Raw genomic sequence first — 24,142 nt, 5'->3', positions numbered from 1 at the left:
TTCAACTAATAAGCCAACCTAAGATGATTCTGATTAATAAGATTGCTCGAGTTAAGTTAGTTTATCATTCACACACAAAAAGAAAAAAAAAATAAAAGAAAATTCAAGTGGCGAAACTCCTTCGACAAAATGCTGTCGGCAGCAAAAACAATACATATATATATAAGCATTATGGAGCACTTGGACATTCTTTGCTCACAAATAGCATTTGCAAAGTCTATAACTTAATAGTCAATACCGCAGGCTCTCTGAGATTATTCTCTTTCGGATATGCGGTTACAAGCTTAGCATAAAGAGGAACTAAAGAGAAATAAACAAGCCATAAAACCCTACTGAGCAAAAACCTATCTGCTTCTCATCATCTTCCGCGACCAAAATTGGAAAATTTGTCTTAGCAACCATCCCGTGAAACAAACAAAAGAAAAAAGAAGCAAGCAAGTAAAGGGTTAGGTCATAGCGGCATCTCAATTTTAATCCTGCATGCTAGCTTTGCTCCTCTTGTTCCCTTTACCCGCCTTTCTCCCAGCGACATATGCGCCCTTCTTACCTTTCTGGCCCTTACCCTTTCCTTTCGCCGCTTTCCCCTTCCTACCCCCTCCCTTGCCATTCTTCCCCATCCCGCGAACCCTCGCATCCTTCTTCATCCTCCTATCCACCAGCACCTTCCCTTTCCCGGCTTTGACGCTAACCCCCTTCTTCGCCACCACATACTCCTTGTTCGGCCTCTTTGGCATCGCCTTCTTGTAAAGCTGGTCAATCATCTTACTCTTCGACCGCTCAGATATATCCGTCTGATCTGCAATAGAATCTGCCTTCTGCCTGGCCTTCTCTAACTTTTTCATCGCGGCCCGCTTCTTCCGGGCTTTGGCTTCCGCCACCTTCTTCGCGGGCCGGGCGTCAATCTCCCTGAACTGGGCCCTCATCGCAGCCACCTCTTCCTTCGTCACGGGCTTAATGGACTGACAGTGCTTCTTCTCCTCCTCTGCAAACCATTTAGGTAAACCCTCATCGTCGAACATGTACTTGTTGTAGGCATCATCAAGTATCTGCTCCCTCTGCTTCTTCCTCAACATTTTCTTTGCGTAGGCCAAGATTTCGGCTTTCGTGTAGTCGTCATATTCTTCTTCCTCAGATTCATCCGAGGATGAATCGTCGCTCGTTTCCGCTGCAACAGGATCTTGGGGTACGATTTCGAAATCATCTGCTTGTGGACGTGCAGGTTTAGCTGGTTTAGACTCTTTTTGCTGGACAACAACATTGTTTCCTGCTTTTTTTGAGAGTTTAAGCGATTTCTCTTCTCTTTCTTCACCTTCGCTGTCGCTTTTGAGCAGCGTGCCATCTTCGGCAGCTTCAGCAAAGACAACTTGGCTGTACCATTGTTCCATAATTTGCTCTTTCGTTGGCTGGCTCCTTTCATCCAGAGGTATCATAAGGGGGTTCAATTCTTTCTCCTGGTCTTGATCGGCGTCATGATCAGCTTCAATGAGGTTGTCATCCTCTTCACCTCCCTACGAAGCATTAAGAATGAAATTATGACATTGTAATACTAGGAAACATCAATTAACTGATTATTGCATGAAAGAGGGAGAGAAAAAAAAAAAAAGAAAACGAAATTTGATGAATAGAGCTGTTTTTGCGAGATATGAAATCACCCTCTTAACTTCAACGTTGTTCTAAAAAGGCAAATATCAAGCATATGAAACTCAGAAAGAAAACGAAACAACTGATATATTGCCTTCCTAGACAATATGCCGAGTACCTCCAACAAGTCCTCGTCAGCATTCGGATCAATCCGTTTTGCGCGTTTGTATTGTTTTGTACCTCCCCCCTTTCTATTCAAATATCGCTCATAAGCCTCATCAAGCATATCCTCAAGTTGGTCATTATACCTGTTTAGGGAGTAGTTTTTTATATGCAGTACGCGCATTAGTTGATGAAGAAAGAAGCATATCCAGCAGTTAATAACTCAAAGAATTATAAACTTATCACTACTATTTCAAAAACGAATTTAAACAATACCGTTGTTGTTCTTCATCAGTATCCACTTCCTCAGGAGAATCTCCATCAGCTACAGCATCAGCTTCTTCGCTGTCACTATCTCCAAGGTTACGATCGGCATCTTCTTTTTCACTAAGCTCATTGGATTCAACAGCTTGCAACTCTTTCTTACCCTACGTGAGGCAGGAGGAGTAATCAAGTAAAATATTTTTGAATAGAATAAACAAACCATTAAGATACCAAGCTGAAGCCTACGGAAATGATGAAAAAGACTTGAAATTGATGCATGTCAAGCTGAAATGACAAGGAAGAAAAACAAGGTGGAATTGCAGGAAAAACAAAGACGATGAAAGGAAGAAACAGATTACGAAATAACCAGCATTGCTTCAAAATAAATGAAGTCATGTTTGGCAGAGGTTCCCGATCAATTTAATTCTCTCATAACCAAGATTATTTAAACAGAAGACGATATTCCAATCTATTTTCCTAGTAATTCTGCTGACAACAGCTGGATACAAATACTATTAACATTGGACCAGCTCAAGCAAAAAGCACTTACTATTTAATTTGGCTCTAGGTTAAATGCAGGAAATGAAGTAAAAGATGCTAAATTGAAAAATAGCAAATATAACACACTCATCACTGGCGATGATCCAGAAATTTACAAAAATAGTGCGGATAAAGAAGGGCCTAATTCCTCGTGATATGGTCACACAGAGTGAAAAAAACCTCAATTTGTTCTCAAAACTGAACGTGATGTTAAGGCCTTTTGCCTAATTATACCCTTCAGAAAATGGTTGTACGCTTGTCGTTAAACTACAATATTAAACATATGCCTCTCCGGATTGAAGATTTCATCAAACTCCAACAGTGTACTCGCAGCAACAACATGATGATAATAATAAATTAAAAAATCACAACACTGATAATTACTCTCTAATGTTAGAAGTTCTCCATAGTGGAATAAGAAGCAAGGCAGACCTTTATAGACGAAAGAGAAAACAATTCACGGTCAAAGTAACTATCTTCTGTAGCATCAATTTGTCCAAATGCCTTGCGTGCTTTGTCCTGAAATTTTTAAAAGATCACGATAAAATCTACAGAAATATACTCTGCACATGCAAAGTTATTAATAAAGGTTCACCTTTGCACGGCGCTTTGCAAGAAGCTTCTTTGCTCTCTTTTTCTTCCGATCTAGAACATTTGTTAACTCTTCCATTTCATTTAATAGCTGGTCATCCTCATTGTCTTTTGCTTCCTGATCACCATCAGCAGCTTTTGGGGTTACCTTCTGAGCAGACGACAAGGCTTTTCTCAATTTCAATCGCCACCTATGGTCAAAAGGATGAACAAAAAATCACTTTCATTTAGGCGACACAAATTGTACTTTAATAGATTGCATGACACAAAGCAACCAATAAATTAGTGCAGAACAGATGAGTCGTAATAGTCAGAATGCAAAAATAAACTTACTTCAGTAGATGCTTGAAGCTATTCTTGTCTATTACATACAAGTCTTCGCACAGAGACTTAACCTGATATTCAATTGACAACCCTCAGTTAGAAAAGAAAATTGGATTACTTAATAGCCAGAAGTAGGATAATAGAATTACCTCATCTGTAGTTAATTCATGGTTCTTGATAGATAAACATGCCGGATCCTCAAAGGAAATTGCATTGAATGAACCAAGAAACTCCAGTGGCGTTTCAGACCACACAAAATCCGATGCTAAACCTACTTTCCATAATGTCGTGTTCCCATCCTCATACCTATCCAAAAAAGCCAAGCCATAAGACTAATGGGCCATATATAAGCACATTAGTACAGCGCGCCAAGTTATGTTACTGATGCTAATTAAGATATGCCCCATACCAAGAATCTAACAGGACAAAAGACACGCAGCCAAGAAAATCTTCAAGTGCAATGCTAAAACCTATCGGATAGGAGTGTTACTAAATGACCTTCTACAACAAAAAAAATAGACCAAAAGCAGGGGTAAAGAGAAAAAGCAGTCAAATTACAGGGCATAAGCGCAGACTGAGTTGCTTTAATGTGAGAGCAAACAGTTCGAGACATCTGTCTAAAACGGTAAAACCCTATTGAGAGTAGAAAAACAAAGTTTCTTGCTTCTACTTGCAGTAACTTACTGTAGGCCAGCTTATATATGACTAAACAATATAAATTCAAGGCTTAAGGCTACACTCAGGTTGCACCCTATTGAGAGTTCAACACACAATAAAATCCAGCTTTTCTTTTCTTGGTTCATGCTACACAATTATTTGTCCATTTTGCGAAGACACTCTTGCCATTAATAGACATAACCTCTAGGCACTAAAAAGACATGGCTCTATGCTGGAAACGCTTACCCTTCACGATTTCTCTTCTGCTTTGACCCATGAAGCACATCCACAACCTGCACCATCAGTACAAATAATGATATCGGGAAAAAGGAACAAAGGAAGAAAGAAAAAATAGCGGACTTCAGAAAGATAACCCATTGGATATGAAAGCCCAGAACCCTCATACCTTGGGCCGTTCGAAAGCCCCCTGGAATAGGTACTTGACATCAAGAAGGCGAGGGTCGATCTTTGCTGGTGCTTTATATTTCTGACAGATAACGTAGATTTCAGCAGATGTGGAACGACTGGCCACTGGTTTAGTTGCCTCAACTTTCTCGAAAAGCTGTCATTGCAATTACATAGAAAAACACATGAATAATCTTCCTGTACAAGGTTTATGATTTGTGAATCTTGAAAGTTCAAATGTACCTGTTTGAGACAGTAGATGATCGCACTATAGTCCTGTGACCTGAAAACCTATTACAGAAAAAAAAAAAATGGCAAGTAAATTCTAAGAGAAAATGGAACTAAATCAACTAAATTCTATTAAAAATGATAGAACTATGTAAGATTTACAAGTACTTGTGAAAGAATAAACCTCAGCGATAAGATCGTCCTTAAGGGAAAATGGTCGAATTGACACAACAGAGTATATAAGCTAATCAACAAACTAATCAATTACACATGAAATTAACGAGAAACACCACAGCAATGAAATACTCTAACAATATGACATAATAAAGAACCCAAAAAAAAAAAAGAACATTATCTTCTCTAGGTGACAACAATGAATCAATTCGAGCTACCAAAAGTAAGAAGAAGGGTTATATTACCTTCAAACAATTAAAAGCATGCTGTCACTTACTGCCATTGATCAATATAAGATGATTACTTAAAAAAGAGAATTAGATAACCTTCTTTTCTTCTCCGTGTGACAACAATAGCACAATTGTACTTACCTAAGTAAGAAAGGGGATTGCATTACCTTAGAACAACTAAAATTATTCAGTCACTTACTACAATTCATCAATCTAAGATGATTAAGAATGAAAAAAAAAAAAAGAGAACCTTTTCTTCTCCTGATGACAACAATAACCAATTTCTCTTCTGCTTATATTACCCTCAGAACAAATAAAATTATTCGCTTACTTACGACCATTGGTCAATATAAGATGATATATTAAGAAGAAAATAAAAACGAACTTTTGATCTCTGGGTGACAATTATGAACCAATTCACGATGATTGAGAATAAAAAATGGGAACTTTCGATCTGTGGGCGACAATTATGGACCAATTGTGGTCAACAAGGTAGGAAAAAGGGGGTTAATTATCATACTTTGGTGACGAAGGTGCCCTTGGGGACCAAGAAGGCGGTGGCGAGGCGGACGGCGTCGACGACGAGCGCCGACTGCGAGGTGGCCTCCTGCGCCCAGGCGCCGCCGACGTTGGGGGAGCCGTCGTGGAGCACGACGTCGAAGGCGGCGCAGCCGCGCTGGTTCATGACGCGCTGGATCTCGGCGCGGCAGCGCTGGGTGGTGATGTCCTCGGCGAGGGCGAGGGCGCCGCGCACGGGGCGGATGGGGCAGAGGTCGACGCCGACGACGAGGGCGCCGACGGGGGCGTGGGCGACGGCGACCTGGAGCCAGCCCCCCGGGGCGGCGCAGAGGTCGAGCACGGAGCGCGCCGTGGAGAGGAAGCGGTAGCTCGCGTCGAGCTGCAGCAGCTTGAACGCCGCGCGGGAGCGGTAGCCCTTCTCCCGGGCGAGGTGGTAGTACTTGTCCTTGCGCTGCTTCCCCTTCGCCTTCCCCATGGGCGCCGCGATCCGGAGAAGCTCTTCTGGGAAAAGCTAGGGTTTTGGAGGTGGAGGGGCGAGGGGGTTACGTAGGGTTTCGGGGGAGCGGCGAGGGGAATAGGCGGCGAGAAGGGGGAGGTTCGGGGAAATAAAAATAAAAATATATATATAAGTTAATCGTTCACTCAGCTTTAAGATTCGTGACGAATGAAATATTATAATTTTCCATGAAAAAATATTTTTCGCCCAAAATAAAATAAATTTTATGTTCTTCTTTTTAATGTTTTAGATGACTTGGACTCAGATGTTTGAACCAAATTGAGAAATGGTTTTGATCAAATTTTATGACTCTATTTGGGATTACAGAAAAATTACGTTATGTATAGTTAAAAAAAGTTAAAAGTATATTATTTATCTCATAACGGAAATCACCCATAGACGTAATGCTTCTATACCTTTTTTTTTTTTTTGTTACCATTCCATCACGCAGTATTCAAAGGCTGAGATTTAGTTTTTTTAAAATGGGTGATCTGCCAATAGCAGGTCACTTTGAAAAGTTACCGTTACCAGGTATCTTAAAAAATAATTCTCTTTGTCTTTTAATACAAAGGCAATTTAGTCATTTTATATCTACTATATTTTCAAAATTTTTATTTTCTCTCTGTTTCCTTTTTCTCTCTGTAATCTTTCCTTTCATAATTTGGCATTTCATATAAGGAAAAATTTCAAATGATTTGAACAATATGATCTTTTAATTTTCACAAAATTTGTTATTTGTTTTATTTGTTTAAATTTTTAAAATAGTGATAAAGAATTAGTATCTAAATTAGAAAAAATTCCTTAAATTTTTTTAAAACATATTAAATATGTTGACTAGAAACATTAACTTAGTGTTTTAGTGTTTCTCTTTATTTGTCACAAATTTTCTTATTTTAATTTAAACTTCCAAATAGAGTAATAGAAATTCCTCTAATTTGTCACTGAAGTTTTAACTAGAAAATTAATTTAAAACTATTATCTCTATTCGGAATAGAGATAATTGTTTCTAAAACATTATTTAAATTTCCGAATAAGAGATAATATGAAATTTCTCTAATTTATTTCACTTTTAAATTTTAAGTACGCCTAATTTTAAAAATTTAAATTTCATCGTATTTAGAAATAAAACTATTTCTAAAATTTCTATAATTTAAATTAATGCATAATTTTAAAAACACTAAAACATTTAAAGTAGATGTCTAAATTAATGCCTAAATAATTACATAAATTTGGTTAATCAATTAATTTCCTAAATTAGTGCTAATTAATGCGTAAATTTAGGACTCAAATTTAAAAGTTTTTTTAAATGTTGTATGTTTAATTACTAAACTAACCTTGAAATAAAATAATTCTTTTACCTGCTAAGTATTAAATTATATTTTACCCTCTATTAATCAACGGTTCAAATCTTTTTTTTTTTTTTTTAAAGTATAAAGTACCGAATCATTTCTCAATATAATCATTGGTCATATTGCAAATAATTAGTTATGATATATATATATATATTTTATAATATCACTAGAATATCAAAAAATATATTATTTATATATAATTTTTCTTTCAACTCCATTATGTCTAGTATCTAAGGCTTAGTTTGGTACTGAGGCTTATTTAACTCTATTAGATAAAATGAAATTGGGATTAAAGCATATAAGACTACACTTCTGTATTTTTCGGTGGGACTATAGAAAATATATCGTAACCGACTTACTGCGATACTGAACGTAATATTACGTACGAAAATAAATATAATATTTTTTCATCGTATTTTCTTACTGCATGCAATTGTTATGTAATTCCAAACTAAACCTAAACCTTAATAGTAAACAAGCCCTAAAAAAGAAAAGGGTTTGGATCATGAGATTCATCGGATGTTGAATTGGTCTCTCTTAATGGACTGGGTATGGTTTTTCTTAATTTCAGGCCCAGTTTCTACTAAACACATTCTTGTAAAGTGATTCCTCTAAGTTTTGATTCACATTTTCAGCTAAATTTATTTTTAAAAATAAAATAAGCTAGTTTCCTAATTCAAATAATAATATCTTTATCTTTATCTTTACCTTTACAAGTGCTAAACTAGTTTCCTAATTCAAATAATAATATGTTTTCCACTTCTTTTCATTCAAATTATATTCCACATTAACTAAACTTTGGGTATCATTTCAATAACGCGTTTACTTAGAAATTAAAAGAAACTAATATTTTAATGCGTTATATCATCGATCCCTTCGATATAGCAGAGTATCCTTTTCACGTAACATTTGTGTAAAGCTGTCCAAAATACCCGATATACCATATCCAATCCGGACCCTATCTAGACCCGAACTGGATCCGATAATAAATGGATAGTATACGGGTAAAAAAAATATGTCCATTAAAGTTTCGGGTATGAATTCGGATACTTTATATTCATACTTGACTTGGACCCGATCCGAACTCGAACTTTTAATGGGTAGGGTCTAGAAGAGTTTTCAAATTCGGACTCGGAACTGGACTCAGAACTGGGCCCGGTGAAGTACCCAATAGTAAATAAAAAAAAGTGAAGTTGAGAGATCAATTTCAATAGGACTTGTAAATGAAGGATCTCTGTATATTTTCATTCTAGTGAAAATCCTAGTCTCTTTGTTTACTCATTTTTTAAATTTTTATTTTACTCTTTTTGTTTAATTCTAGTTGTTTATTGTTTGAATCTTCCTCTTGAACGGATTTTATTAGACTGGCTGCAACTAATTAGAACGTGAATTTTTTATAGTAATAGGTTTATAATTTGTCAATAAACTGTTTAATAAAATTTATAAAAAATATATGCATACGGGTACCCATATCCGATCTAGACCCGATCCGTACTCGATCCATATCCGTTTCTAAGAAGATAGTATACGGGTAGTCACTATCCAGACCCGCTCAAATAGACCCGATAGGTATATTATTAACTTAAGTATTTAGAACCGGATCCGATCCGAAGTTAAATGGGTAGGGTATAGTTTTTTTTTTTTGTATCAATTTCTTTTTAGGGTACGAGTTTAATATATCAACTATCCAAATCCGATCCGGTCCACGGACACCTTTACATTCGTGTAAGCCAAGAGATTATAAAATTTCAAAGAAGAAAAAGCCAAGCCCAACTAGTTGCATATAAATATATGTTAGATAGGTTGAGTAATATGTGATGATGTCAAATAAAATCCACGCAAATATGACCATTTCAACATGTTTAGAGCTACCTATACTTAAATATTCCAAGAACAATATGAGGTGTATGACAATTAGATCTTTAAAATTAATTTATTATAATTTCTAGTTTGATTTTTTTGAATTATTGCAGTTAAGTCATACAATTTTATTGACTAAATATGAATGTGTCGCTAATGTGAAAGTGACATAACAACGGTGTGATTGATTACATAATTAAAATGTCACATCATTTTTACATCAGTGACACATATGAATATTTAGTCAACTAATCTGGATAATGAGACTTGATTATAGTAATTTACAAAATCCGAATCTAAAATTATACATATTAAAATTTAAGCACCAAAGTATCGCATGCCTCATAGTTCAAGGATCGATGAAAAGGGATCGATAATTTAGCCACAAAGCATGCATGAGTGACCATTTCAACAAGTATGGAGCTACCTCCACTTNGAATATATATATATATATATATATATAGCTAGTCTCCTATATTATCTATAGTACCGGGGCTCCGGTACTATAGTCTCGTTTTCGATCTAAGGGTGTTCAAATTAACGATCCACACCGTTAAAACTGATCTAGGGTATTTAAAGTTTTTAGAAATAAAATTTTATATTTTTTGGACATAGTTTACTTTATGATCAAACTATTTCAAAATTGTCAATTTTCAATGGCTACTTTAGCGAGTTTGGAGTTTAACGGTGTAGAAGAATCTAAATTTTTTTAAATTTTGATAGAAAATACTTTAAACTATCTAGATTAAAGTTAACGTTCTTGATCTTGAATTTAAAGCCCTATACTCATATTTTAAAGATTATTCAATTTTCACTTTCTATTTTGACATAATTTATTTACTAATTAAACGATGTCGAAAAAAACTAAAATTTTATTCCTAATAACTTCATATATATATATATATATATATACCCTATATTATATTTAATAGTGTGGATCGTTAATTTGAACACCCTAAGATCGAAAACATGACTATAGTACCGGAGCTCCGGTACTATAGATAGTAAAGTAACCTAATTCTATATATATATATATATATATATAAATTTGATGTTATATTTGAATTTGTATTTTAAAAATTTAGATTTAATATAATATATTTTGAAATATTGAAAAAAGAAATAATTGTTTTGGGTTCAAATTTTCGGGTTCGGGTTTGGGTTCGGGTTTCGGATTTTTTGTCGGGTTCGGGTTTGACTATGGATTTTTAAAATCCGTCGGGTTCGGGTCTCGGGTTTGGAGTCGGGTTCGGGTTCGGGTTTTTGAAAATTCGCCCCAAATCTGACCCATTGACATCTCTAAATGTAATCAGAATATTAGAAAATATATTATTTATATATAAGTTTTCTTTCAACTCCGTTATGTCTGGTATCTAAGGCTCAGTTTGGTTTTGAAGCCCAGTTGACGCTATTAAATAAAATGAAATTAGGATTAAAGTATATAAAGATATGCTTCTGCGTTTTTCAGTGCGATCGTAGAAAATATATCTTAACCAACTTATTGCGATACTGAACATAATATTACGTACGGGAACAAACAAAAATTTTTTTCATCGTATTTTCTCACTGCACGTAATCTCCTCGTAATTCCAAACGAAGCCTAAACCTCAATACTAAACAAGCCCCAAGAGGAAAGGGTTTGAATCATGAGATTCTTTGGATGTTGAATTGGACTCTCTTAATGGGCCGGGTAAGGTCGGATTTTTGTTAATTTCAAGGCCCAATTTCTACTAAACACATTCTTGAAAAGTGATTTCTCTGAGTTGATTCACATTTTCAGCTAAATTTATTTTTAAGAATAAAATAAACGAAACAGATAATATGCTACCTATTTCTTTTTTTAAAAAAAGACCTTACACGAAATCGTAATCGGTACTCACAATTCGTACACCTCCAATGGCTTTCAGCTTTCAATCTTTGACTCTGCTCGTCGCATCCAAACGCCCGCACTTGCAGATCCACGAGATGTGCATTCCAAAATTATCTTTACCATTACAAGTGCTAAACTAGTTTCCTAATTCAAAGAATAATATGTTTTCCACTTCTTTTCATTCAAATTATATTCCACATTAACTAAACTTTGGGTATCATTTCAATAACGCGTTTACTTAGAAATGCGAAGAAACTAACACTTTAATGCGTTATCATCGATCTCTTCGATATAGCAAAGTTTCCTTTTCACGTAACATTTGTGTAAGCCATGAGATTATAAAATTACAAAGAAGAAAAAGCCAAGCCCAACTAATATGCATATATATATTTAAATAGATACATGTTAGATAGGTTGAGTAATATGTGATAATGTCAAATAAAACGGACGCAAATATGACCATTTCAACATCCTTAGAGCTACCTATACTTAAATATTCCAAGAACAATATGAGGTGTATGACGCTTAGATCTTTACAACTTAATTTATTATAATATCTAGTTCGATTTTTTTGAATTATTGCAGCTAAGTCATACAATTTCATTGGCTAATTAAATATGGATTTGTCGCTAATATGAAATAATATAACAGCGGTGTGATTGATTACACGATAATAATTAAAATGTCATATTACTTTCACATCAGTAACATATATGAATATTTAGTCAACTAATCTAGATAGTGAGACTTGATTATAGTAATTTACAAAATCCGAATCTAAAATTATACATATTAAAGTTTGAGAGCCAAATTAAGTATCGCATGCCTTATTGTTCGAGGATCGATGAAAAGGGATCGATAATTTAGCCACAAAGCATGCATGAGTGACCATTTCAACATGTATGGAGCTACCTCCACTTAAATATTCATGAGTGACCATTTCAACAATGTACAGAGCTACCTACACTTAAATATTCCAAGATCAATCTTATAGCCAACACCAACTACATTTTAAGCCTTCACAAGAGAACTCAAACATGCAAATATTCTCATCATCATCATCTTCTTCTTCTTCCTCTTCCTTGTTTGCGACTATGTCCGGAGCTTCATCTACGCAGAGAAGCAGGAGAGGGTATCGCCGCCTCCTCTCGCAGCAGTTCTCCTTCAACTGGTCAGAAAAGAGTAGCGACGAGAAGAAGGCGACCGCGAGCAAAACTAAGAGATTGAGCAACAGCAAGGATACCAAAATTTCTCACCCTGTTATGAAGATACTGGAAGCTCAGTCGAAGAAGGCCGTGTCTAAACCGGAATTCTTGAGGTACCTGGAGTATGTGAGGGAGGCGGGGACGTGGGATGCGAATTCGGAGAGTCCCACAATTTATTTTAGGTAAAAACGTATAAAGTTTACCTGAACTATGGATCATTTTGAATTAAATATCCAATCTTTTATAGAACTTCGATTTTATTGTACAATCTTTCAATTTGTTTGATTTGAGCCAGTTAACGACACTTTACCTTCAAAATTTGCATGTGTTCTTTATCTTTACAGATTCAATTATTATACTTCATGCAATTATAATATCGCTGGCTGTCTCATATCAAACAAATTGAAAGATTTGATAATAAAATTGAAATTTCGAAAGATTGAATAGTCAAATCAAAATGATTCATAATGCAGGTAAGTTCTATACGTTTTTACCTTTATTTTAAGTAGTATCATTTTGATTTTTGTATAATAACTTATAGCATATTGATCGTGTACATTTGGATGCGATCTAAGATTAGCTTGATCATTTGTAATGTTTGTTATCTAAGATTAGCTTGATCATTTGTAATGTTTGTTTTCTTTTAATTAGCTTGATGTCATAACAAGTTTCACTAATTGTGCTAAATTAAATATAAAGAATAACAATAGCGAGAGTAAAAAGATAACCGTTACCCTACTTGTTATATATAATATTTTTTTATGTAAAATATTATTGCACATAATATCTGATTAGAATTGTCAATTCGAGACAAGACTTAGGAATGCTACTCGAACACAACACAAAATCTTTGAGAGAAGCCTGAAATCAATATTGCACGAATTTACCTAACCTGACTAACTCAATTATCACAAAAATTGTGTTTTGAATATTTTAAATGAAGTTTTAAAATGATTTAGTCACGATTTTTAAGTTGAATTGACTACCCAAATTAGCAAATGCGAATAAAACTCACCAACCAAAATCACCAGCCCTAACTCACTCTCTCGATGGAATGCTTATATATACTTAAGATGAATAAAAAATATAAAGAATTTTTGAAATATTACAAATTGGTGAAACGGATAAACTCTTTTAAGTCCCAATGAACGCAAATAATCCATATCTGATGTGGTGGACCTGGTCTAGGCAATAAAATCTCCAAGAACCAACTAAATAAATAAATAAATAAAGGTTACAATGATGTCAAATCAATCAAGTAAAATAGAAAACATGAATGGATCTAGCCACCAACGTTCTCTCCTTGTCTCCCATATTAATTGTACCATAAAAGATGTACCAAAACACCCTTAATTATAGGCTGTTTTGAAATAGTTTTATATATATATATATCTCATTAATTGGTTTAGTTTTATTTGCTGAAAAATAAATAACATTATTAAATTTAGTAAAATTGCCAACTGATTTGATAAAATTTCTAATTTTTTGGCTAAAATATTTAAATTTAAAGAATCAGAAGTTAAGCTAATCTCAATAAAAAAAAATATCCATATATTTTCACCTATTCTTACACCTTCAAAATGAAAAAGTTAATTTTTTAAAAAAAATACTAATAATTCAAAGGGATTTATAGAAAATCCTTCCATTTTTGTACATCACATCCAAATGAAGGGTTAATTTTTTTTTTTTTTCATATTTTCCAATGATGTTGGATTGTTCAATCGATCCCATGTATAAGCACATCCATATATAATTACTTCTATAATCTAATAATAGAAATATAAAATTTCAAATTAAACCATTTTAGTGTATTTTATGAGATTTAAAATGTCCTACACATCAAAAACCAAAAATTTAAATATTAATTTCTGGCAAATTAAACAATAACTTTTTCTTCATTGTTGATTATTGAAATTGCTTAATGCCTTACTAATATGTCTTTAAATTTTATTATTTTTTTATACATAGATTTTTGGATAGTACATATCATATTCATTGGAATGAATGTTAATTAAGTTAGTAATTATAAAACATTAGTACAACACTAGTAGGTGAAGCACTAATTTCTCAAAAATATGGGATAATCATTTAGGGAGTTGGGATGTCCAATCAATTGGTGGTTGCTACAACAAATTATGTTCCACCTATTTTAATTAGTACATTTTTGTGAAAGTTTTTTTTTTTTTTTTTCCAATTCATGTGCACCTAATTAAAGTGCTTTTGAACCTCCATAAACTTCCAAACCTAAAATATTCAACTCCAAATTATCATGAACAGTACTCTATTTTTTAACATTTAGTTTTTTTTTTTTTAATGTTGAAATATTTTTTGATCTTTATCAACATTCCCCATTTAAATCTTAGATAAATCTTCTAATATGCTGTCACACTTTAAGAAAAAAGTCCAAAATGTGGCTATGACACCACATCGCGCATGTACTCTAGGGTTCACACATCCTATCATAATTTTTTTAAAAAAAATTATTATACTTTTTTGTTTCAAAAGAGTGAACTTGATTGGTTGATGTCTTCATTATAAGTTGTATTTTTTTAGAATTAATGCTTGTAGGCCACAACACGCGCATGCAATAATCCTTTTTGATGTGAGAAATTGAATCGGACAGTTTGTACGATGTGAAAAGTATCATCCAACAACATACGCATCTAATAATTTCGTTTGAAGCAGAAGTCAAATCACATAATCAATCGTGTGTGAGGAGTGTCGGCGACAAGTGACATCGAACGTGGATGTCGTGCCTATTGCTGATCCATTCAAAGTTTAAAATATCAGTAATTTTATGATAAATATCAGATATATTTCCAAAGACCCTACATATAAAATTTTGTGCAAAATTTGATGGATTAATAAGAATGCAACTTTCATAATTTTACCAATTTTTTTTTTTAAAATAATCAAATAAAAATGATAGATCACACACTTAATAAGGAATTGAAGATTCATGCAATATAAACTATACAATCTAAAGTATATCTTAAATAAAAAAAATTAAAAAACACCCTGTATAATATATGTTATTAATTTAACAAGTATTTAAATCTCTTTTCATCCCGATAAAATTACAAAAGTTGATAGAAGGAGCATATGTGATAAATTTATATGTTTTGAGGGGTGTATATGTGATATTTTAGATATTGAAGGGGCAACTATGAAATATTGAAGCTTACAAGGGCGTATTTGAAATTGCTCCAAATAGAAAAAAAAAAACGTTAAGGATGAAAATATAATTACGGTAAAGGTTAAGGGCTAGTAGTGCAATTAACCCTAGATATTTTTTGGGACGAAAAAAGAGGAGTAACGCCGATGAGGCCACGTCATCTCCCGAGGCTGCAAAAGTGCAACGGGTCCTGAGATATTTTCTAGCCCTTTTTAATTTTTTAATTTTAAAAGTTTACTTTAATTCCACCTCCCCACCAATCACATCTCGAGATTCTCACGAAAATTAATTAAAAAATAATAATCCCCCACTTTGATTACGTGGCTCACAGGATACAACGTAGCCCTGCGCTTTTTCTTTCTGCTTAATAGGTACTCCCGGTGTATGAAAATTTTCGTGCACCTATATATATATACACATAGTTGTGTAGATTGTAGACTCGTATATGCCGAGTCATATGCCCAAAAAAATTATTTTTTCATTTTTTGTTTCCACATGAATTCAATTAATGCATATATAATATATATATATATACTAGCACTTAGAATTTTAATTTGGAAATAAAAATATGAATAATGAGAAATAAGGCGAATTTATGGTACGGTGCATGGTCACACGGTGAACCGGGTGCGCCCAAAGTTTCTCCTTTTTGCTGCAACATAAATAAATAAAAATAAATAAAACAATCGGATATTTTTGCGAGTATAAATTCGTAATTTTGTAGCCTAAAAATTTTTTTAAAAAAATGGAGTCCACATATATAGAGAACCCCCGCCGCCTCATTAATCCCAATTCGATTCCTCCTTAGCGGTGGAGCACAATCGATTCCTCGGTGGAGCCTAATAGGGTTTTGAGTTGGTGAGTTTCAGATTTTTTTTTTGTGTGTGCTATAATTCGATTATTTTGTATTAAAATCGATTTAGTTTTTTGTTTTGATTTGATTTGCTACTTTTCGAGCTCGATTTGAGCTCCAATTTTAGTTCTTTTGGTTTAATTCCTCTTTTATTAGGTCACAGATCTAGGTTTTTTTTTTTTTTTTCTTGGAGGGAGATACTTTTAGCTGGGTTGCAATTTTAGATACTGTTTTGTTGCCAATTTTTGATCTATTTATGAGTTCCTAAAAAGATTTCTTTTTTATTTTTTTATTTTGGAAATGGGTAACTTTTACTATGATCTAGTGTGTTTTTTTGTTTGATGTTTTAGGTGAATAAAATAGGGAATAAGCTTTAACTGGCGATCTAAAATAGCTACTAGTGTTTAGATGTTGGTGGAGCAGAGCTCTTGAAGTATGTGTAGTAGACCAAATTGTGAAACAACACTTTGTTTCTAAAAGTAGAGTTTTTGATGCAAATGGAAGGAAATTGGATGAGATTAGGAGTCGAAAAGATTCAAACTTCGGATCTCTTGCTCTGATACCGCGTGATTTGGTGATTGTCTCTTAAAGCTTTGAGCTACGAAAAAATGGTGCTTTCGCCATTTACGCTCGGTATGAAGCATAGAGAATGGTTAGTTTATGATCTCTCATCTCTTACATTCAAGTTTCCACTGTTCTTAGTCCCCTGTTCTCCATTCATGGTCGGCATTTTACACTTGTTTTATCTTAATAATCGATACAGATCTGATTTTTTTCTTTTCCTTTTGTTTTAAAGGTTGAATTATGGGACCGAATCTTATTCATGATATCTTGCTGCTGTTTTTCCTTCTTTTTTTTTTCTTTTTTTTTTTTTTGAATCCTAGTTATGTTTAGTTTTCAAGTTACGGGTTTCAATTGCGCTTGTATATTGTTACGTACAAATGAACTAGAATCTAGTACTGGTTTTCACACCTCAAAAGCAGGCAGGCAATGCCTGTTGGCGTCGCTTCGAAGTTGCTTCTCAAGTCTGAGGAGCAATAGTTGCTTGACAAACAAAAGTATGTAGATTTTGCTATTGTTGAAAGCTGAAATGAGCATCTAGGCCCTAAAAGAACAACTACGAGAAGCTGCTGGAGGTATTTATAAAGAACTTGTTGTTCTTCGAACATCTCAACTTGGAGGTATTTCGTTTTCAGAGCTGGTGCAAATTTTGGTTTTTTGGCTTACGGTGGTGGTGTTAGAGCCTTGTCGTGCAAGATTTATCGACTGTCTCAAAGATTGCTTAATTTTGAAATGCTGCAGCTGCGGTGTGGTTCTCAGTTGTTACAAAGGTGGTCTTAGCCAAATAATGAAGATGTTTTTCATATCTTTAAGATCACCCTATTCCTGCTACTAAACCTGGTGATGAATATACATCATTGTTTTTATTAGATGTGATGATGATTAATGGTATATGATGATATGATGGATTTCACGTTTAGATAAAAAAGAAAAAAGAAAAGGATATGATGGACTATGCAACAGTAATTTTCTTTCACGCTTTTTTTTTTTTTTTTTCCAAGTAATCCACCTTGGATAGAATTTCTCTAGGGGATGAAACACTAGAAACATGGTTAAGAATGGTAATTCTCAGTTAGATAGTGTATTCTTTGTTGAACTTTCTTACCTTCATAATTATGGCAAATTGCAATGATTAAGAGGAATTTCATATGTGGAAATTTCTCTAATCAATTCAGATAAAACTCTAAGTACCAATATGCTTATACAATTTTGTGGTAAGCCCTTCATGAGGATTTTGGTGTTACTTTTTCAAGTTGGCAATCAGTTAAATCAACTCTTCCTAGTGGCATCCTCTTTTTTTTTTTTTTTTGAAATTGATTTGCTTATGAAATTATGATGATTTTGAACCTCCAGGGTCTCTCTTTCAGACCAATAATTTTGTACATCATGACCTATCTAAGAAAATCAATATTGATTTATGCAGCGAAGTGCAGTCATGATTATTTTGACACATTTCATCCATATGAGCCATCTTTCCATGCAAGCTCGACAACAAACAGAAAGATAAGGTATAAATGGATGACGTTTTCTGTTAGTGAGGAAGCTAAATATATTGTTTTCCAGATCACTTCCTTTCCCAAGAAAGAAAGGAACTTAGTCGCTCTTGTCTTATATCATCCTTTTCCGTTTTTAATTAGCTGAAGCTTTGTGATGATCAGATTGCTGTCTCACAACATATTTCAATATTTATAGAAATTGCTGTCTTTTAGTATTTGCTTCTTCTCGCAGGAAAAGCTATCTTTAGTTTTTACCTATGAGATTTTACAGTTGATTTGCTGTTCTCTATGAGAATTAAGTTGAGTTTTGTTTAATATCGCAGAAAGTTTGCTGCTAAAAATAAACCACATTTGAGTGCGAAGATCACCCCTTGCGAATTCTCTTTATATTGGAATATAGGATCATGTCAGAACACTTTGCGCATAAATATGAAAATAGGGAAGACGTGCAACTTATATTGCACAACGGAAACAATGGGAAATCTCATCGTCAATGCCATTTGCCGTGGATGGCACATTGGATGAAAGAAAGCAGCATTTCGACCCAAGGTTGTAAAAACATTACTGCCTCTGATGAAAGCAACGAAGCAGAATATGTTAAAGGACGGGAATTTATAAGCGCAATTAAGAATCATGAAAGGACCTGTTCAAAGAATGTATGGCGATGCAACACTAATGTGTTGGATGTGGTATATGATGTTCAACAGTCAGTTGGAACTGAGAAAGGCGAAAAAGGTAACAAATTCTTGAACAATTCCATGACGCAGAAAGATGTGAACTTGTTTCATGCTAAGGCAGTAGTATCAAATACCGTATCAGTCCATAAACTGCCAGGTTCTTCTGTGAATTGGGAAAATGTTAATACTTACCACTTTTCGAGTTCCGAGAATTTAGACTCTGAGTGGAATCATTTCCCGATGTTGGATATCAATCGGAAGATCGATAGTATCTTAAATCCAAAAAGGAAGTCTGGGAATGGTTCTGTACATGACAGAATTGCCGAGCTGAATGAAACCATGTCATCTTCCCATCTAATTGCATTTGCATCAGAAAGATATAAGTTTCGAGCCCAGAGGTCGACAGAAAAAGCTAATGAAGAGGTGGATCCTAGTAGATTTAATGGTCATGGATCAAAAATGAAGGCTTATTCTTGCTGCGAGGAGAACATCTCATCAAGTTCGCAACATTTAGTGCGAGAACACTCTATCAACACTAATTTCACTAACTTGAAACATGAATTAAATAGTGGCTCTGGCCATCGTAAATTTTCCTTTTCGGGGATGAGAAGTGACAACAAAGTTGTAGCCAGTAGTTTTAGGAGTCGGTGGTCACGAATGAATGGTGAAATTTCTCTTCCATCGATATCTAGTGAAAGTGATACAGAGATATTAAATGATTCAATTAAGAAGAACAATCCTTTCTCGTCTCTTCATTCTTTTGAGACACAGGAAATGAATTCTATGGACAGTGAAAGAGGAGGATCTATCAATTTGTCAAATGAAACTGAACTTTTGTTGACGGAAAAGACTTTAACCAATGATTCGTCTCATCGGAAGCGGTTGATTGTGGGCTCAACAGATTTTGGTAATGGCAAAAGACCTTCCTTGTTTGAAATGCTAACATTACCTGCTGCATCACATGACGCGCAAAATGAAGATTCACAACGTCCCCAGAAATCAAAGATTTGTGAGGTGTATGGCAATGGTAGAATTGGCACACATGATCAGCTGTTGAAAGCACAGAGTAAATCATCAGTTAGAAATAGAACTATGGAAATTGCTGATCTCCAGGCACCAAGTTCCTTCACAGGTATGAGTAGTTATATGATTATATATGAGATTAACTAATAGGAAAATCAGCTATAGTAATATGGCAAGATGCTTTTCTAGTTTTATCAGTTGATCATGTGTGCCGAAAGCTAGCAAAAAAAAAAAAAAAGCACAGTCGCATCAATGTTAATATTGTAATTAAACTAAGGTGTTTCTCTTCCCTGATTGATTTTCCTTTTTTTTTTTGTGCTTTACAGGTATAGGCTCTTCTGGAACCCGGAAGGTATAGTTTCTATGATTCCTATATTCATTTTCATGATATGGTCAATTAGTTAGGTGAAGTGACATTATAGAAGTATTCTTATCCTTTATGAATTGAAAATTTGCAACTGCATCTGTTCTTGGGTGTGAAATCATTTGAGTTCTTAGGTGCTTTACCTCTCCGTAGCCTTACATGTCACATCTCCTTTTTCATATGGCTACTACTCATTTTTCATATAATTATTCTGAAGGTACAAAAGCTACACAAATATACGGTTCACAATATTGCAGCATTTTAATACATCACTCTGGACTGCACCTTTATATCCGATAGCGCATCAAGTTATCTTCAAATAAGCCATAATCAAGTGCCAGTTTTCTCTTATAGAGTCCAAATGAGATCTTGTTAGACAAGTTGAAATATCATCCCTATATCCTCAAAATACATCTTTGAAAACCCCCCCAAAAAAAAACCTAAATTGTTGCTATTCATATTATTACAAAAAGCGACAAGATACTTACTTTATGTATGAATTTTTCTCTCACAAAGGCAATAATGTTATATTTTAATCAGGCAGATCTTCGTTCATGTAATGTTGTATCCTTGTTAGTTCTTAAATGGTTAGATATGTTTTACAGTTTTTTTTGCTTTCCTTGTTATGCACAGTTGTCCCAGAATACTCTCTTTCCCCTATAGGATTTTTGCATTTTGGTATTTAATTTAATGTGCCCATTTGCATAGAAGCTGTCACTTTAGCTGTCTCGTCTTTCTCATTGAACAATCGTATTTCATTTACTCGTTCTCTTGCCGATTTTTAACAACTAGCTTAGCTGGTATTTCTACATCTGCTATCATCATTGATTTCTCGGTCAGCATGTTTGAGCCAATTTTAGCACCATAAACAAAGAATTCATATTGAGTAGATCAGCGAAGGTAGATGCAGGAAGCTTAATTCTTCCAATGATATCTAACGAATACAGCGGTGTGATGTAAGCTGTGCAAAGGAAGCTGATCTAAAAGAATCTTTTTGGAACAAATTGCTTTTACATAGTCTGTTATGGGTCTGAAGAATATTAATTAGAAGAAGAATTGGTGGAGCCCCTGAGAATAAGCATCTTCAGTAGAAAAGGAATTTCACCTGTCTTCCTATGTTGTTTACTTCCTTTGACACCAAATATGCCTGCTTTACATAAACGCTTTCATTTTCTTCGCACTGCATCCTCGTTCTTATTATATCATTTCCTGCATTATTTACTCATAACTAACTATTGATTCCCCAGGACATCACATGCCCAAACTCGAGAAAATCAGGCCCAGTTGAGCACACTATTAGCAGAGATACAGAACATTTCAATTCTTCGAAGAGAACAGACTCCAGAACAAAAGAACTGAGCACATCAAGAGCAGCAACCATGGATGCCAATTGCATACTTTCCCATTTACAAGAACCGAAAGATCCAAATCTCCCCATTCGATCGGAAACCCCATTATGTATTGAACCAAACGGTCGATGGGTTAAGCGCCTCAGAAAAGACCTTTCAGAAAATCTTCCTTCCAGCCCCAAGAGACTGAAAACCGGAGAATGCTCTTCAAATGGAGAAATGTGTAGCTTATTCAACAAAGTGCTTCACTACAACAAGTCCAACTCCGATATGTTGAAATATCTTGAAGAGCATCAGCTGCTCGACAAAGCGGTGCAGGTGCCGAACAACTGTCAGAAATCTTCCGAGGTATCGACAAAGACTATGCAATCTTGGATCGGAAGATGGTGCTTTAAAAGCAATTCAGAAAAATCTAATAATGTTCGTGACCTTCTCAACGAGAGGCAACTTCCGAGCATCGGGGCATTGGCGATGATGGGAAAAGTGATGAACAAGGTCCGGCCATGCAAATTTGAAAGAAGGGGTCCTTCTATAGTATGGAACATGCAAGGATCATGAAGAAATTTTGGTCTTTTTCACTTGAGTGGTGCAATTATAAGGGAGGCGCAAGTAAATGGTAATATGTACTTTTGATTACTTACTGTTTCTACACACATATATGCTGTACAATTTATCTGCAAGGCGAGTAACTTGTTTGCATCATGCACAGGTATGTTCCCTCAAAACTCTCCTTGTTTTTTTTCAAAAATATATATATTCTCATTTGATTCTTATTTGCCAGTTGCCTTATAGTATCTTTCTCCGTTGAGTGAACCGATCTTTTGAAGTATAAAAAAGTTTCTTTTTCGCATTACTTGTTCACAAGCATTTTGTCCTTGCACGAAGCGCAGACAAAGTAGTAGGATTGATTGACTTAATCAGTAAATTGTCGGATCGTTGGCGCTAACCATTAATCCCAAAAGCTCGAGTTGTTAGAAATACGCAACCAATTCACTTAATGCGTACAGGTACAGCGCCTACGGGTCTCGATTGTGACTCGGCCCAACCAGCCTCACGCCAGTTCGAACATGATTCGGCCCACCCAGCCTCACGCTATTTCAAACATGACTCGGCCCAGCATGGCCTCCCCGCCACAGGGCAGGATGCTGACCCATTTAAGCCAATAATCCCTCCTCCAGCACCTGCATACATTTGCAGCATGTGAGAATCGAACCTATGACCTCTCCCTCTGATATCACTTGTCGAATCATTGGCGCTAACCATTAATCCCAAAAGCTCGCGCCGTTAGAAATACGTAATTAATTCACTTTAAGCGTACAGATACAGCGCCCACGGGTCTCGATTGTGACTCGGCCCAACCAGCCTCACGCCACTTCGAACATGACTCGGCTTACCCAGTCTCACGTCATTTTGAACATGACTCGGCCTAACATGGCCTCCCCACCACAGGGCGGGATGCCGATCCATTTAAGCCAATATAAATGACACCTAAAGTTACAGAAGCGCGCTTATTAGCCATCAGTGGCACAAATTCGTGGTATTTGTGTTCCTTCAGTTAGTTTCTGCTGTCTTGCATGAGTCAACCATGTCAGTTTGATATGTTGAGGGTTTGTAAAGATTATGGTAAAGGAGGAGAGGAGGAGAGCATGCAGTCTGCTGCCGCCGTGTGAGAGAAGAGAGATAAAGGAGGGAAAAGGGGAACAGAGAAGAACAGAAGAGTATAATGACAGGATAGAGAAAGATGACATTTTCCTAATTGTATGTTTTGCATTTGTGCATTGGATGGATGTAGAATTGTGTGTGTGCTTGAATTCTGATTGAACTCTCTATCTTGTGTGGAGAACATTGTTAATGTTATAAGTAGGAGCTACTTTTAACCTCTCCATCTGATGAGCTTCAGAAACTATACAATATAGAATCTACTTGGTGCAAAAAAATTAGAGTTTTCATTAGGGGATGTCAAGGGCTACGGGTACCCGAAATTTTATCCGAACCTGAACCCAAAAGGAGTGGATTTATTTAATGCTAAACGGATATAGCTTTAGATACGGATATAAAAAATGTAAATCCGATAGAATTGAGATTCGGATATAGATCTTGTCCGAACCTGACCCCAACCTGAACTCGAATTGATTTTATATTATATAACACACAGATATATATAGAGTAGGACTTGTGACCTATTA

The 24,142-nt window shown here is 35.0% G+C and overlaps 3 protein-coding genes across 6 annotated transcripts; 2 read left to right on the top strand and 1 right to left on the bottom strand.

Moving 5' to 3' along the window:
• On the bottom strand, positions 121-6,271 carry LOC109722181 (putative rRNA methyltransferase). Its single transcript, XM_020250103.1, has 11 exons — positions 5,677-6,271; positions 4,768-4,815; positions 4,526-4,681; positions 4,366-4,412; positions 3,612-3,768; positions 3,472-3,533; positions 3,143-3,329; positions 2,980-3,066; positions 2,020-2,171; positions 1,760-1,889; positions 121-1,508 (listed from the first exon to the last, which is right to left on the bottom strand). Exons 1-11 carry the CDS (start codon positions 6,148-6,150, stop codon positions 471-473), a joined length of 2,538 nt encoding a protein of 845 aa, XP_020105692.1. The 5' UTR covers positions 6,151-6,271; the 3' UTR covers positions 121-470.
• LOC109722455 lies at positions 12,095-13,095 on the top strand. The gene has a single exon (XM_020250520.1). The coding sequence runs from the start codon at positions 12,291-12,293 to the stop codon at positions 12,642-12,644; it is 354 nt and encodes a 117-aa protein (XP_020106109.1). The 5' UTR covers positions 12,095-12,290; the 3' UTR covers positions 12,645-13,095.
• Positions 16,346-22,731, top strand: LOC109722044. 4 transcript variants are annotated; one of them, XM_020249899.1, is made up of 6 exons: positions 16,349-16,491; positions 16,837-17,138; positions 18,471-18,555; positions 18,867-20,352; positions 20,570-20,595; positions 21,855-22,731. In XM_020249899.1, the coding sequence occupies exons 4-6, from the start codon at positions 18,948-18,950 to the stop codon at positions 22,512-22,514; spliced, it is 2,091 nt and encodes a 696-aa protein (XP_020105488.1). In that variant the 5' UTR covers positions 16,349-16,491; positions 16,837-17,138; positions 18,471-18,555; positions 18,867-18,947; the 3' UTR covers positions 22,515-22,731. The 4 variants fall into 4 exon arrangements, with proteins under 4 accessions (XP_020105487.1, XP_020105488.1, XP_020105490.1 ...); XM_020249898.1 differs by lacking the exon at positions 16,837-17,138 and having other exon boundaries at positions 16,346-16,491; XM_020249900.1 differs by lacking the exons at positions 16,349-16,491; positions 16,837-17,138 and adding an exon at positions 17,386-17,817.

Source organism: Ananas comosus, linkage group 16 (genome assembly GCF_001540865.1).
Source record: "Ananas comosus cultivar F153 linkage group 16, ASM154086v1, whole genome shotgun sequence".
Lineage (NCBI taxonomy): Eukaryota > Viridiplantae > Streptophyta > Magnoliopsida > Poales > Bromeliaceae > Ananas > Ananas comosus.
The sequence above is the reverse complement of the archived record's forward strand: the minus strand, read 5'-3'. Positions and strand labels throughout refer to the sequence as shown.